The sequence below is a fragment of the Abramis brama genome (assembly GCF_963993115.1).
Source record: "Abramis brama genome assembly, chromosome: 1".
Lineage (NCBI taxonomy): Eukaryota > Metazoa > Chordata > Actinopteri > Cypriniformes > Leuciscidae > Abramis > Abramis brama.
The window spans coordinates 20,402,392-20,415,764 of record NC_139963.1 but is presented as its reverse complement, the minus strand read 5'-3'; the positions used below and the strand labels follow the sequence as shown (position 1 = coordinate 20,415,764).

The window sequence follows — 13,373 nt, the reverse complement described above, 5'->3', positions numbered from 1 at the left end:
AGTAATTACTCACCCTCATGTTGTTCCAACCCCGTAAGACATTCGTTCATCTTCGGAACACAAATTAAGATATTTTTGATGAAATCTGAGAGCTGATCACTCCTCCATAGGTTTCTATGTGATTGAAACTTGCTGGCCCAGAAAAGTTACTAAAGAGATCGTTAATATAGTCCAAGTGACTACAGTTTATCAAGCGACGAGAATACTTTTTGTATGCAAAAACAAACAAAAATAACGACTTTATTCCACTATTGATTTCCTTCTCTCTTTTGCCTCTAGTTGGTTCACGTAGTGTTTTTGCGCAACGCGTCTGTGTTGCACGTCACCACGTAGGCTCAATATTGGCCGACGCTGGTCATGTGTGTGATGCGTGTTGATGTGCAACACAGACGCGCAGCGCAAAAACACTACGAGGCCCAGAGAGAAGGAAACGAATAGTGGAATAAAGTCGTTATTTTTGTTTGTTTTTGCGCACAAAAACTATTCTCGTCGCTTGATAAACTTAAGATTGAGCCACTGTAGTCACTTGGACTATATTAACGATCTCTTTAATAACTTTTCTGGGCCAGCAAGTTTCAATCACATAGAAACCTATGGAGGAGTGATCCAGCTCTCAGATTTCATCAAAAATATCTTAATTTGTGTTCCGAAGATGAACGAAGGTCTTACACGGTTGGAACAACATGAGGGTGAGTAATTACTGACAGAATTTTCATTTTTGGGTGAACTAACCCTTTAATAACCAGCCAACCTCCTATGAACCCCAATACAATCCCAACTTTGTCACACAGAACAATTCAAAAATAAAGCACAAAGTAAATGACACAAACAACCCCAAAATCATATTAAATAAAAGTATAACATACTCAAACCAACACAAATAAATAAATTCCACTGCAAACTTAAATCTCATGCAAATAAAGAGTTCATGTGTTTTAAAGCATCAATATAGTACAGGGAGTACAAGGGTTGGCTGGCAACACGAGGCTGGGAAGTGACATACAAACAAGGAAAAAAGAAAAAAAGAAAACACCCCACTAGCCAGTACGATTCACAACATCTATACACTCATTGCGCTGGAGGCATACAGCGCGCACATGTCGGTACTGGCTAGATGGGGAAAATCAAAAACAAAACAAACTCAAGAGGAACAGCGATCAACTAAACCTGCAACACAGCCACTAATCCTGGACTAACTTCCAAGATAGAAACGGGCGTGACCAACGACCTACAAATCCACACTGTTTGGTGTCTGCTCACCAAACCGTTCACGCACAAACCAACATGGACCTGTCACCGGACCGCACAATGTTTGTGTCTTCTCACCCAGACCACGTCTGTGCACCAACACACAAGGAAAGGCTACCAAACAGCACAATTCCACACAAAAGATTGGACCTCCTCTCTAGGCCTCCCTAGAGATGCCTGCTTAAAAACCCTCTACCTACCTGGCCACGTCCTCTACTAATTGCCACCTCACCGGCTACATTCTTAAAAACGGCCTCACTGTTCTTCTTTCAGTTTAATTTACACCAAAATATTGTCTGGCCTTTAAATGTCACTGTTAGTATCACTTCTTCATTTCTTCTCCAATCAATTACCAACTCATTGGTCTTCTCCACATTCCATTTTAGGAAATTTTCATCACACCATGTAACAAATAACTCAACCTCTCTCAGTCTAGTCACATAATTGCTTTGTTTTATTAAACCACAAGGGCAGTATCATCTGAACACTTTTGTTGACACAAGTCTGAGTGTGCAAATAGTTACAGTGCAAATGGAAAAGGTGATACAAGTTGACTTTCTGAGGAAACAACTGATCACTTGTTTCCGCTAATCTTCACTGAGATTTTTGTTTTTATTCCCTATTTTATTTTTTTGTTATCCGCAAACAGTGATTGACCTAAAACCGAAAGCCATTCAATGAATCAGATTTTAAATATATGCAAATCTATAAGTGATGTTGATAATCTGGTTTATTTGTTGCTGATAATTTAGTTTCGACTAGTAGAAGTTCTGAATGGACATTAATAGTGATATGGGCCAATATGAGAGAGAGAGAGAGAGAGAGAGAGAGAGAGAGAGACACAAAAGCTGTGGGTGTCACCACTTTTGAATAAGAAACAATACCAAGTCTATAAAACTCGTCAAAACTCCGCGAATCACAATAAGCGTGTCGGTGAGAAGTTGAACACTCATTTAAACAGCATACATACACCCGAACTTGACTGCACATCACATTTTTGACATTACTGAAACGGGGCACAACCTAACGCGGTTGTAACACACTTTAAATAGCCTACTTCCACACATGCTAGCATGACGAAACTTAGTGTATTTACTATATAGAGAACATTTTATGCCAAATTTCAGAAATCTTTGGAAGATATCATTGAACATTTATTTAACCATAGCAAGTACATTTCTTATGTTAATTTTGTTCATCAAAAAATTAAAATTAGACAAATCTGATATCATTTTAATCTCCAATCTGTTATTAACAGTTGAGATAGTTATTTAATGTTGATCTAACCAGCTGAAGACACTATAGTTTAAATCTCAGTTGCACAGGGGGAATGTAGTAGCCTAACATGTGCCCCTATTTTATTAGAACTATGCTATTCTATTCTATACTTTTATTAATTCTATTGAGAAACCATGAGAAATGGTGAATAAAGACTGAGTCATAGTTCAGAAATTATTTATTATTGTTTTTAATATGCTGTAGCCTATTGAGTTTTGTGTGTCTGTTGTCAAACTCAAAAATTTATTTATTTTCATTATTTAAAAAAGGCCATTATTTTCTATGAAAATGTTACTAATTGTATTTTATTGACAAAATATAATGTGGGAAAATAATGTAGGAAAAAACAAATACTCTGAACCCCAAGTGGATTTACACAAACTGAGAAAGTCAAAAAGTTTTAGGTTGTGTCCCGCTCTCCCATATGTGTGAAATGTAATAAAACAATTAAAAGATAATCCCCACTTTTATCTCACAATTCTGCCTTTTTTCCTCACTGTTGCGATTCTGGCATTATAATGCCCTGTTCATGTTGGCATTATAATGCCCTGTTCAACAAACCTAGCATTGTGGTCGTTGATTAAGAGTTGTTTAAACATGTAACATTTATAGAATCCAGTTGAGTCGTACCACCCCATATCACCTTGAGGTGAATGACTCCAGATAAGAAAGGGAAGTGACTGCAAAAAAGAAATGTTTTGGTCCGATTGATTTTCTGTATGGCTGGGAAAGTGTTAGAAGGAGGAAGTGTAAGCGACTGTATTCTCCAAAATCAAAAGCATTTCTTATGTCAAGTCAAGTCATATTTATTTATATAGTGCTTTTTACAATACAGATTATTTCAAAGCAGCTTTACAGTGATAACAAGAAAATAATGCAACAAACTGTGTTTCTGCTATTCAGCAGATCTAGAAGAAAGCTGGATGCCTTTGCTTTGGCTTCTTTAGATTTCCTATTTTCTTTGGAAGAGAAGAAATGTATTTACTAACTGGCCTTAAATACTATCTCGCTGAATTATGGTATAAAAGGAATATCACACTCGCAGTTGTGTACTGAATACCAGCCCTGATATTCTCCCTTACACAATGAAGAGTGAATGAATGATTGATTCATTTGTCTACAGAAATCTGATTTTTCACTGTTGGCCAAATTAAATCTTAGGCCCAACAGCTTGGCAGGACTCCCTATCAGCATCAAATAGACAAGATAATGCTCTATTGATGCCTTGCATGGACCAAACCAAACGCAGCATAGGTCCAAAACTCCATGTGCACACACGTGGCATGAGCGCCAGTAACTCAGCCCCGCGTCTTGACATCGGCCAAGGGGGCCAATCCTCCATCTCTAAAGTGCTAAACTTATAAAGTTGTTTCTTCATCTTGATCCAAGTGTTCTGTATGGAATGAATGGAGTGGCCATTAGCATAGTACAGTGGAACACTTCAACGTGATGTCATCAATTTGAATCACTCAAAAATGAGGAATTCAGATGCAATTAATTTCACTTTAATAAAAGCCTGTCCATTTAGTGAATGAAAGCGTCTCACCTAAACCGTTCTTCTAGGAATACCTCCATCTTCACTGTAATTCCATGGTCGTACAGTGCTCAAACCAAGAGGTGGCGCTGTTTCTTCAACTGAGAGCTGAATCTCTGTTTTTGTTTTGGATAAGTAGATTGCATGACTTCACAGTGCATTTATAAACTTTTTAAAAATATTCCAGAATATAGATACACACCAGAGTTATCATGTCCACCGCAGCACAGGAATGTCCAGGCTCTTCTTAGGACCCTCCGTAGGCACTCAATTATGGTAGGCCTATCTGTGGTGAGAAATACTTAAATTAGGATAATTATAAGAAAGCGACATATTTTGTGTAATCAAATATAGCTCTGATCTATATATGAAGAGTTCAGATGCAAAAGCCTCTAAGTGCCATCTGAAATTTACTTCTAGAATGATCATTTTTATCAAGCTCGTTTATTTAAGTTCAGTAATTTCACTTAAATGGCAATTAATAGGTCATTTTCATTGTCATTTACTGAACTTAAATATACAAGCTTGATAAAAATGATCATTCTAGAAGAAAATTTTAGATGGCACTTAGAGGCTTTTGCATCTGAACTCTTCATATACAGGCCAGGGTTATACTCGCTTCGATCAGCATTCGTTAAAATGTACTTTATTGTCATCGCGAGCGCTCACAAGTCTCTTCGTCGATGTCTAATAATACTATTCTTTATCCATTTACACGTTTTGTGTTGCATAATTACGCTTTAAATTGCGATAATAAGTTACGATGAATAATGCCGTCCATTTTGTTAAATACAGTGTGTACAGGAAGCAAACAGTCCGGATGATCAAAGACATTATAGTTTGAGAATGCAAATGTATAATTCTGACCTGTGTTATTGGTTTCCATATAGAATTCCATTCGCATTTATCTTAAGTTCCGCGTTTAGTTATTTTCTGTGAACTCAACAACACGCGAATTTGGATTTCCCGCGGATAGAGAACGCCCACATATGACGTTCAGATGACGACAAGAGCTTTTATTTTGCTTTATTTTGATTTGTGTAAAGTAGCGCTTCATGGAATCATGAACAATAAACTTGATTTATTTGTGCATTGTTTGAGCCAATTTACACTGGAAAACGAACATTTGTGCTGGCTGAATTCCCAAGATATTAAACATTATATCTTTCACGTCATCAGTCTACACAATGTACATGTTTATACTTTAATTAAGAAACATTATTGGAGAATATTTGTATTACATCTATTAATCTAAACTTGATATAACTAAAACGATACTATAAATAACCTAAACTACTCAGTGTTGTTTATGTGTGGCTACAAGTACATGTTTTTTTTTATTATTTTTTTTATAAAGATAAACTATATTTTCAGAAGAATTACTTACCCTTTAAAGTTTTTCCCTCTCACTCCACTGCAAACCGTCGTATAAAACATGAAGAAAAAAAAAATGAACAAAGGTCCATATACTAAATAAACTGAAAAAAAGGTGTTCCTGCCAACATTTCAAAACTTTTCTCTCTCTCTCTACAGTAGAGATGAATGACTAACTCATGGACATTTGCCGGGAAATGGAAGATATATTCCCGCCTATAGAGCTGGTAAGTCCCGCCCCTTCCGCTAACCCCACTGGACCGTCAATGCAAGTGAATGTGAGAAAATAATTATTTTCTGGTTAATTAATAATAATTATTTTGCCATGAATGCCAATTTACCCAGTATTTTTGGAATAATGTGGAGGGTTTCATTGCTAATAATATTTTAAGAACATTTTCTTTATCTTATAAACATGTGATTATGGGTTATTATATAAAGGATCGCTCTTTAAAGGACGCTGGTTTTATTATAAATTTTATTTTATTTGTATGTAAATTTAACATTCATAAATGCAAGTTTACAAAAGGCAAACCTCTTTTTATGGTGCTTGAAAAGGAAATTAAAATGTACATAGATGCAATGTCTACATCTAAAAATAGTAAAGCAATTAAAACGATTAATATATGCTCCTTCTTTAACATTTTCACTTAATATAAAAAAATAAAATGTAATGAATGGGGCTGACCTGAAAAGTATATTTTTTGTACTTAAATTACATTGTAATATCCTATGGAACTGTTATATGTATAACGTAGATCTGTTTGTAAAATGACGCTTATGTACCCTCTCATCCTTTTTTTTTTTCTTTTTTTTTTGCGTGTGTGTTCTTGTTTGTTCTTTTTTGTTGAGGCATGGGAAATATTTTTGTTATACAAGATATGGCACTGTACATGCTACCTGTTGTTGTCAATAAAGCATAATAATAATGAAAAAAAAATAATCATTATTTTTACGTTTTATCTATTTAACGTTAATTCTGCTATTACTTTTAGCGCATTGCCGCATTCGCCTATTTCTCTGAACCTTTTCAACCGCGATTCATATCAGATGCATAATAGTGCTTGCAACAGTAGTTCCCGACAATAACCATTTATTTGTACATTATAGTTTGGAACTGTAGAGTTACACAATATATGTAAGTCTAGTAGTCTGTTTCTTTAAACTGCAGAATCAGCTGCTCTGCCATTGGATCAAGAGCGAGTCGCCCTCGCCTGCAAATGCGTCTGATTGGTTGATGTTTCAACGCCCATGAATGTGAATTACATATCCGCCGTCAACGTCACTTATTTCGAGTCCAAGTACTTTTACTGTAAAACTTGCTGTGATAGTGTGTGAGAAATGTCACTTCGCACAGCTGTCCGCGGCCTCAGGGCTCCGTTGAGGAGTGTTTTGCAGCCCTGCGCTGCTGCTGCTAACGCGAGCAGACCGTACGCGGCTGCGGCTCAAGCGCGGGGTGTCCTGGAGAGCGAGCTGGACTCTATCCGCGCTGCGGGCACATGGAAGGGAGAGCGAGTCATCACCTCCAAGCAGGGCCCTCATATCTCCGTGGACGGCAGCACAGGCGGTGAGCAGCGGGTGTTTGGCAACCCTGGGTGACCGAGACAACTACTTATACTTCAGGGCAGAATGTTATGATTAGGTTGTACGTTCCTGAAGACACCTGACATGGGGAATTTAAATCCTTATTATTTAAAAAATGTCCTCCTCTAAATCTATCTATCTATCTATCTATCTATCTATCTATCTATCTATCTATCTATCTATCTATCTATCTATCTATCTGTCTGTCTGTCTATTTATCTTTCTATCTGTCTGTCTCTATTTATTTTTCTGTCTATCTATCTATCTATCTATCTATCTATGTATCTATCTATCTATCTATCTGTCTGTCTATTTGTCTGTCTATCTATCTATCTGTCTGTCTCTATTTATCTATCTATCTATCTATCTATCATCTATCTATCTATCTATCTATCTATCTATCTATCTATCTATCTATCTATCAGTCTATCTGTCTGTCTGTCTGTCTATTTATCTTTCTATCTGTCTATCTGTCTCTATTTTTCTGTCTATCTATCTATGTCTGTCTATTTATCTGTCTGTCTATCTATCTATCTGTCTGTCTGTCTGTCTCTATCTATCTATCTATCTATCTATCTATCTATCTATCTATCTATCTATCTATCACCAAAACTATAAAAACATTTGGAGCCTATTTTATTTCAGAGGAAATATTTAGCATTTTCATTTAGTTTATCTCGATGTACCAAATAAAAATTAATTAAAAAACAAACAATATAGACATATTTTTAAAAAGATACTAAAAAATGACAAAAAAGTGACAGAAATAAACTATAAAAATGGAAAATGTCTAAAGAAAAACAAACGGTAACACTTTAAAATAAGGTCTTATTTGTTAACATTAGTTTATGTATTAACTAACTGATCAATACACTTGTTAAAGTATTTATTATTATTTGTTAACATTGGATATTAAAAATTCAACAGTTCATTGTTTGTTCATGTTAATTCACATTGCATTAACTAATGTTAACAAATACAACTTTTGATTTTAATAATGTTTTACCAAACTAATTTAACTATTAATACAAACTATCCACATGTCTGTGAATAAAGCGGATTTGATATTTGAAGAGTTCAGATGCAAAAGCCTCTAAGTGCCATCTGAAAGTTTCTTCATGAATGATCATTTTTATCAAGCACGTATATTTAAGTTCAGTAATTTCACTTAAATGACAATTAATAGGTAATTTTCATTGGCATTTAAGTGAAATTACTTAAATATACGTGCTTGATAAAAATGATCATTCTAGAAGAAAATTTCAGGTGGCACTTAGAGGCTTTTGCATCTGAACTCTTCATTTTGCTCCTCTTCATCTTCTGATGGCCCACGCCTCTCTACTTCTTTTGTAGACATATTGAATTTCTGTGCAAATAACTACCTGGGTTTATCCAGTCATCCGGAGGTGGTGAAGGCTGGAATAGATGCCCTGCAGAAGTATGGCGCTGGCCTTAGTTCAGTTCGCTTCATCTGCGGCACCCAGGTGAGGGGAAATAATGTATTTAAACACATTAATAGCAATGCTTATTGATGCCTTAATGTTTGTTTTTAATCTCTGTTCTCTAGAGCCTTCACAAGCACTTGGAAGAGAAGCTAGCCCAGTTTCATGAAAGAGAAGATTGCATTCTGTATGCAAGCTGCTTTGATGCCAATGCTGGTCTGTTTGAGGTGACTTAACCAATCGTCATATTATATACTTAAGTAAACATGTTACAGTCACGCTGTCAATGCACTGTAACAATTCAATACATTGGTGCTCTTTGCTTTAGGTCCTGTTGGGTCCTGATGATGCCGTGTTGTCTGATGAACTAAACCATGCCTCTATTATCGACGGCATTCGATTGTGCCGTGCCAAGAGGTTCCGCTACAAGCACATGGACCTGAATGACCTGGAAGAAAAGCTGAAAGAATCACAGGTATCACTGGATTTTTCTCATGACCTAAAGGGGTAGTTCAATATCCACAAAAGAAGATATTTTGAAGAATGTTGGTAATCAATGGGGAAGTCAATGGGGTCCATCAACTGTCTGATTACCAACATTCTTCAAAATATCTTCTTTTGTGTTCAGCAGAAGAAAGAAACTCACACAGGTTTGGAACAACTTGAGGGTGAGTAAATGAGGACAAAATGTTGGGGTCAACTATCCCTTAAAGGAGAACTCCGGTCAATTTTAACATTGAGCTAATTTTTTGGTAAATTTGGAGTGCTGTCAGTACAGAGAACAACGACAAAAATCGGTGTTGCCTACACCGTGTTATCCTCTTTTTAAAATTTGCACCCTGTTGACTTCAATGGGGCAAGTTTTAAACCTGCTTTTAGCCTCTTAACATCCTTGATGTGTCATTACAAGTGCACAGCCAATGTGAGTGATTCCTTCAGAGTGAACACGGGTGAATCTGACTGCAGTAGATGTGAAAGATATGAATAAAAATGATGTTAATTCAGCCAGCGCTCATACCTGTATTTACATCCTGTTTTCGGTCGAAGTCCACAGTAATCAATTGTCGAGTTCACGTGCATAGTTTTAGTACCTATGATCACGCGCGTGAACTTTCACATCTACTGCAGTCAGATTCACCGCGTGTTCACTCTGAAGGAATCACTCACATTGGCTGTGCACTTGTAATGACACATCAAGGATGTTAAGAGGCTAAAAGCAGGTTTAAAACATGCCCCATTGAAGTCAACAGGGTGCAAATTTTAAAAAGAGGATAACATGGTGTAGGCAACACCGATTTTTGTCGTTGTTCTCTGTATTGACAGCACTCCAAATGTACAAAAAAAATTAGCTCAATGTTAAAATTGACCAGAGTTCTCCTTTAAATCTCTTTCATGCAAATCAGAGGTCACACCGCAAGTGGTTTATGTGCATGGTGATATGAAAATAAAGTTTGTAATAAAATCACTTTGTGGCAGCTTAATATGTTTAGTCAACTTTTGTCAACAATTGATATAATTGACAAAAATTGCATTACTTTTAGTTTTGCATTTCATTTATGTTCATATACACCTTAGAGAGGAGCTAGATCATTTTTGGAGAATTTAGTGTTGATTCACTCACTTTACCCCACAGTCGTCTCGTCTGAGGTTGGTGGTCACAGACGGCGTGTTCTCCATGGATGGGGATGTGGCTCCTCTGAAGGGTATCTGTGATCTGGCTGAGCAGTACGGAGCTTTGGTTTTCATTGATGAGTGTCATGCCACAGGATTCATGGGTGCTCGCGGCCGGTGAGCAGACAGAAGAAACACTTGGTAGCATTTGCAAAAATAGAGTGCAACAGTCTGATTCCTGAAGGAAACATCCCATTCACTTCTCCATAGGGGAACTGATTTTTAACGATAACTTATAAACCTTTAAAAATAGACAGACTGCGAGCTACGAGGTTAATCGATGGTATGTTTTGCTTGAAGCCAACATTTTTGACTTTTCCACTCACAATTTCTACCCAATAAAATATTTTAGAGACTAGAAAGATATATTCATTAAAAAAATAACCAAATACTAAGAAAATCTAGATTTTTTGTGTGTTTTTAGCTTATTTTAATTCTTGTTTTGTCTTATTTTGAATAATTACGTCATCTTGAGGCTATCTTGGAAGAACCACTGCTAAAAACGGACCTTCCTCCTAAAATATTGAGGCAGTTATATGTTTTTATGTTTAAAGACTAATTTATACTGTTTGAGAAAGTATCATGTCATAATATCTTACAAGTGGACATCTGTGCATTTATTTCCCACAGAGGAACTGATGAGCTGCTGGGTGTGATGGACAAAGTGCACATCGTCAATTCCACTCTGGGAAAAGCACTGGGAGGTGCTGCTGGTGCGTATGTCTTGCATTTCTAGATATTAAACATCAGCTAAACAGTTTAGTCAAGCTATAATAGCCATGTTTCCATCCAAAGTTGCGAATTGAACTTGTGCACAAAATTGGACTATCGCATGAAACATTTGCGAATAAAGCACTGTTTCCATCCCATGTGTTCAAGAGAACAAAATCGTCCCTTGCTGGGAAACTGATAGCCTGGATTTCCCAATGCTGCCTTGAGCGCAGCGCGATTTTATTCACGCTGCTAGGCAGCCTGGACACCATGGACCAGATTTTCCGCTCAAAAAGGGAACCAATCACAGAACGGGGAGGGAGCAGCAAGACGACGACGATGTCTATGCGACACACCGAAGCAGTTTGTTTATATATATGGATCCAACATGGCAGCAGACGCGAAGTTACCTTTCGATGCAGCCTTAGATAGTGTTCTAAGTAGTTTAGAATGCAAGTTTATTTCGTCTTCTTCCACGTCGAATTTCTGTCACTCTACATACGTCATCTGGTATAATTGAAACGATTGGCTATGAGCACAGTACAGTACGTGCAGGCGCATTTGATAGACATTCGTAGCGCCCAATAAACGGCTCTGTGCATTCGTAAACCACGCCTCAAATACGAGAAAATGAACATGTGGTTCCCAGACCACGTCTCAATGAGAAGAGGTCTGACGTTAGCCAGGCTAGGAAACTGACGCAAAATATCTGTAATAAAAATGGATGTTGCTACAGCCACTGTAGCTCTTTTTTCCTCCATAATAAATGTCTCAGAGCGCACAGGCGAAACGCAATAAACGCTGTCGTGTTATCTTGCGTTCAGATGCTGGTGTTTGTGAACGCAATCATGTTCTGGGAGGGAATTAAACCAAATAATTTTCATGACAGACTTTGGCTCAGGCAAAAAAACAACATTTGAGATGATGTACAATGAAACTGATCCACTGGTTAGTCCAGTTATCCAATCACAGCCACTGTTTAGGCAAAGTCACGCAAGTTTTTTTGTTACGCATTGAGGGATTTATTTGTTAAATCTATTCGCATCTTGCGGTTTCCATCCAGCGTTTTTGCAAAATTCACATAAAAATAGATAGATGGAAACATAGCTTATGTTGGGTAAAATCACAAATTAAATAGCAAAGATCCTTTGCTAAGAAGGCTGAAGCAATTTCAGTCCTTTAAAACATATATTTTTCTGATTCTCTGTCAGGTGGTTACACCGTCGGACCCAAGGCTTTAATTGAGCTTCTGAGACAGCGTTCTCGTCCATATCTCTTCTCCAACTCCCTCCCCCCTCCTGTGGTGGGCTGTGCCACCCGTGCTGTGGAGCTGCTGCTGGCATCCAATGAAATCGCTCAGTCCATGGCAGCTAAAACCATGAGGTAGGACTGGAGGGGTGGGAGTTGGCGTTCTGCGATGTTTGCACTGTAGATTCGGTTACACCCTTTAGCTTGTGTCACTGCATCTATTGCTTGTGGAAAGGAGATAAGCAGGGTTAAAACTAACAGTATATGCTTTTCAAAGCAGCAGTCGGCCTTGCAGTCAAAACAAAATGAGCTGACTTTTGCTGGTTCAGTATTCCAGTTTTCCAGTATGAATGCTTTTAAGAAGAAAGGATTTTAGAGTTCATTGAGCTAATGATGGCAGTTCTCAACACAATGGTCTATTGTGCATCTTTTATTCCATCCCAAAGGTTTAGAAACAACATGACCCAGGCAGGGTTCACCATTTCTGGCACAGCTCATCCCATCTGTCCTGTGATGCTAGGAGACGCTCGGCTGGCTTCGCTCATGGCTGACGACATGCTAAAACTGGGTGAGAATTTGGGCGTACATGTCATGTCCAATTAAATGAATACATCTAATAGTCCAGCAGCCCAGTTTAAAACAGTGTTTTTCTCTCCTTGTCATCAGGAGTGTACGTGATCGGTTTCTCCTACCCGGTCGTTCCCAAAGGAAAAGCCCGCATTCGAGTCCAGATCTCTGCGGCTCACACTGATGAGGACATTGATCGTGCCGTAGATGCCTTCATTCAGACAGGCAGGAAGCACGGGGTCATCTCCTAATGTCAGAAACAGAACGGACAAAGTGGCTGACTGTTAGAGTGTGGCTAAATTTACATATCATAGAAAAAAATTTGATTCTTCTAATGTTACTGAGATCAGTGAAGGTCAAGGGATACTTGTATATTTTTGGTATTGACAGAATAAATGTTTTCTCTATGATTAACAGTTGCTACTTTTACAGCAGTCTTGTGCAGCAGCTTTATACCAAAAGGGTCTTAACTTTTTTCAGTTGAGACATTATTTGCAAAATCATGTACAGATCATGCTTATGCTACAATTGTCCATAGATGGTTCAAAAAATAAAAAGATGCCATTTAATGTCTCCTCTGCTGTATCTAAAACTTTTGCACACAACATTTAGTTATTTAAACTAAAACTTTATTTACTTTTAATTAACTACTTACAAGACCTTAGACATTCTCTGTCCCTTATACAGTTTTATAAAATGAAACCTAATTCTTGATG

At 37.4% G+C, this 13,373-nt stretch overlaps 1 protein-coding gene and 1 long non-coding RNA gene across 2 annotated transcripts; one reads left to right on the top strand and one right to left on the bottom strand.

Moving 5' to 3' along the window:
• Nucleotides 1–3,315: 3,315 nt before the first annotated feature.
• Nucleotides 3,316–5,613, bottom strand: LOC311066404. Its single transcript, XR_014603073.1, has 4 exons — nt 5,448–5,613; nt 4,263–4,346; nt 4,073–4,176; nt 3,316–3,919 (listed from the first exon to the last, which is right to left on the bottom strand). It is a non-coding gene; the product is annotated as an uncharacterized lncRNA (long non-coding RNA).
• A 1,077-nt stretch (nt 5,614–6,690) lies between these two features.
• On the top strand, nt 6,691–13,230 carry gcat (glycine C-acetyltransferase). The gene is made up of 9 exons (XM_084128211.1): nt 6,691–7,001; nt 8,372–8,502; nt 8,586–8,687; nt 8,789–8,935; nt 10,094–10,248; nt 10,762–10,844; nt 12,054–12,225; nt 12,537–12,658; nt 12,757–13,230. Exons 1-9 carry the CDS (start codon nt 6,776–6,778, stop codon nt 12,906–12,908), a joined length of 1,290 nt encoding a protein of 429 aa, XP_083984337.1. The 5' UTR covers nt 6,691–6,775; the 3' UTR covers nt 12,909–13,230.
• Nucleotides 13,231–13,373: the final 143 nt, after the last annotated feature.

Coding starts and splice junctions, on each gene's coding strand:
- gcat (XM_084128211.1), top strand. CDS start 6,776: ATGTCACTTCGCACAGCTGTCCGCGGCCTCAGGGCTCCGTTGAGGAGT. Junction 8,503..8,585: donor GCTTCATCTGCGGCACCCAG/GTGAGGGGAAAT, acceptor TCTGTTCTCTAG/AGCCTTCACAAGCACTTGGA. Junction 8,936..10,093: donor AAAAGCTGAAAGAATCACAG/GTATCACTGGAT, acceptor TTTACCCCACAG/TCGTCTCGTCTGAGGTTGGT.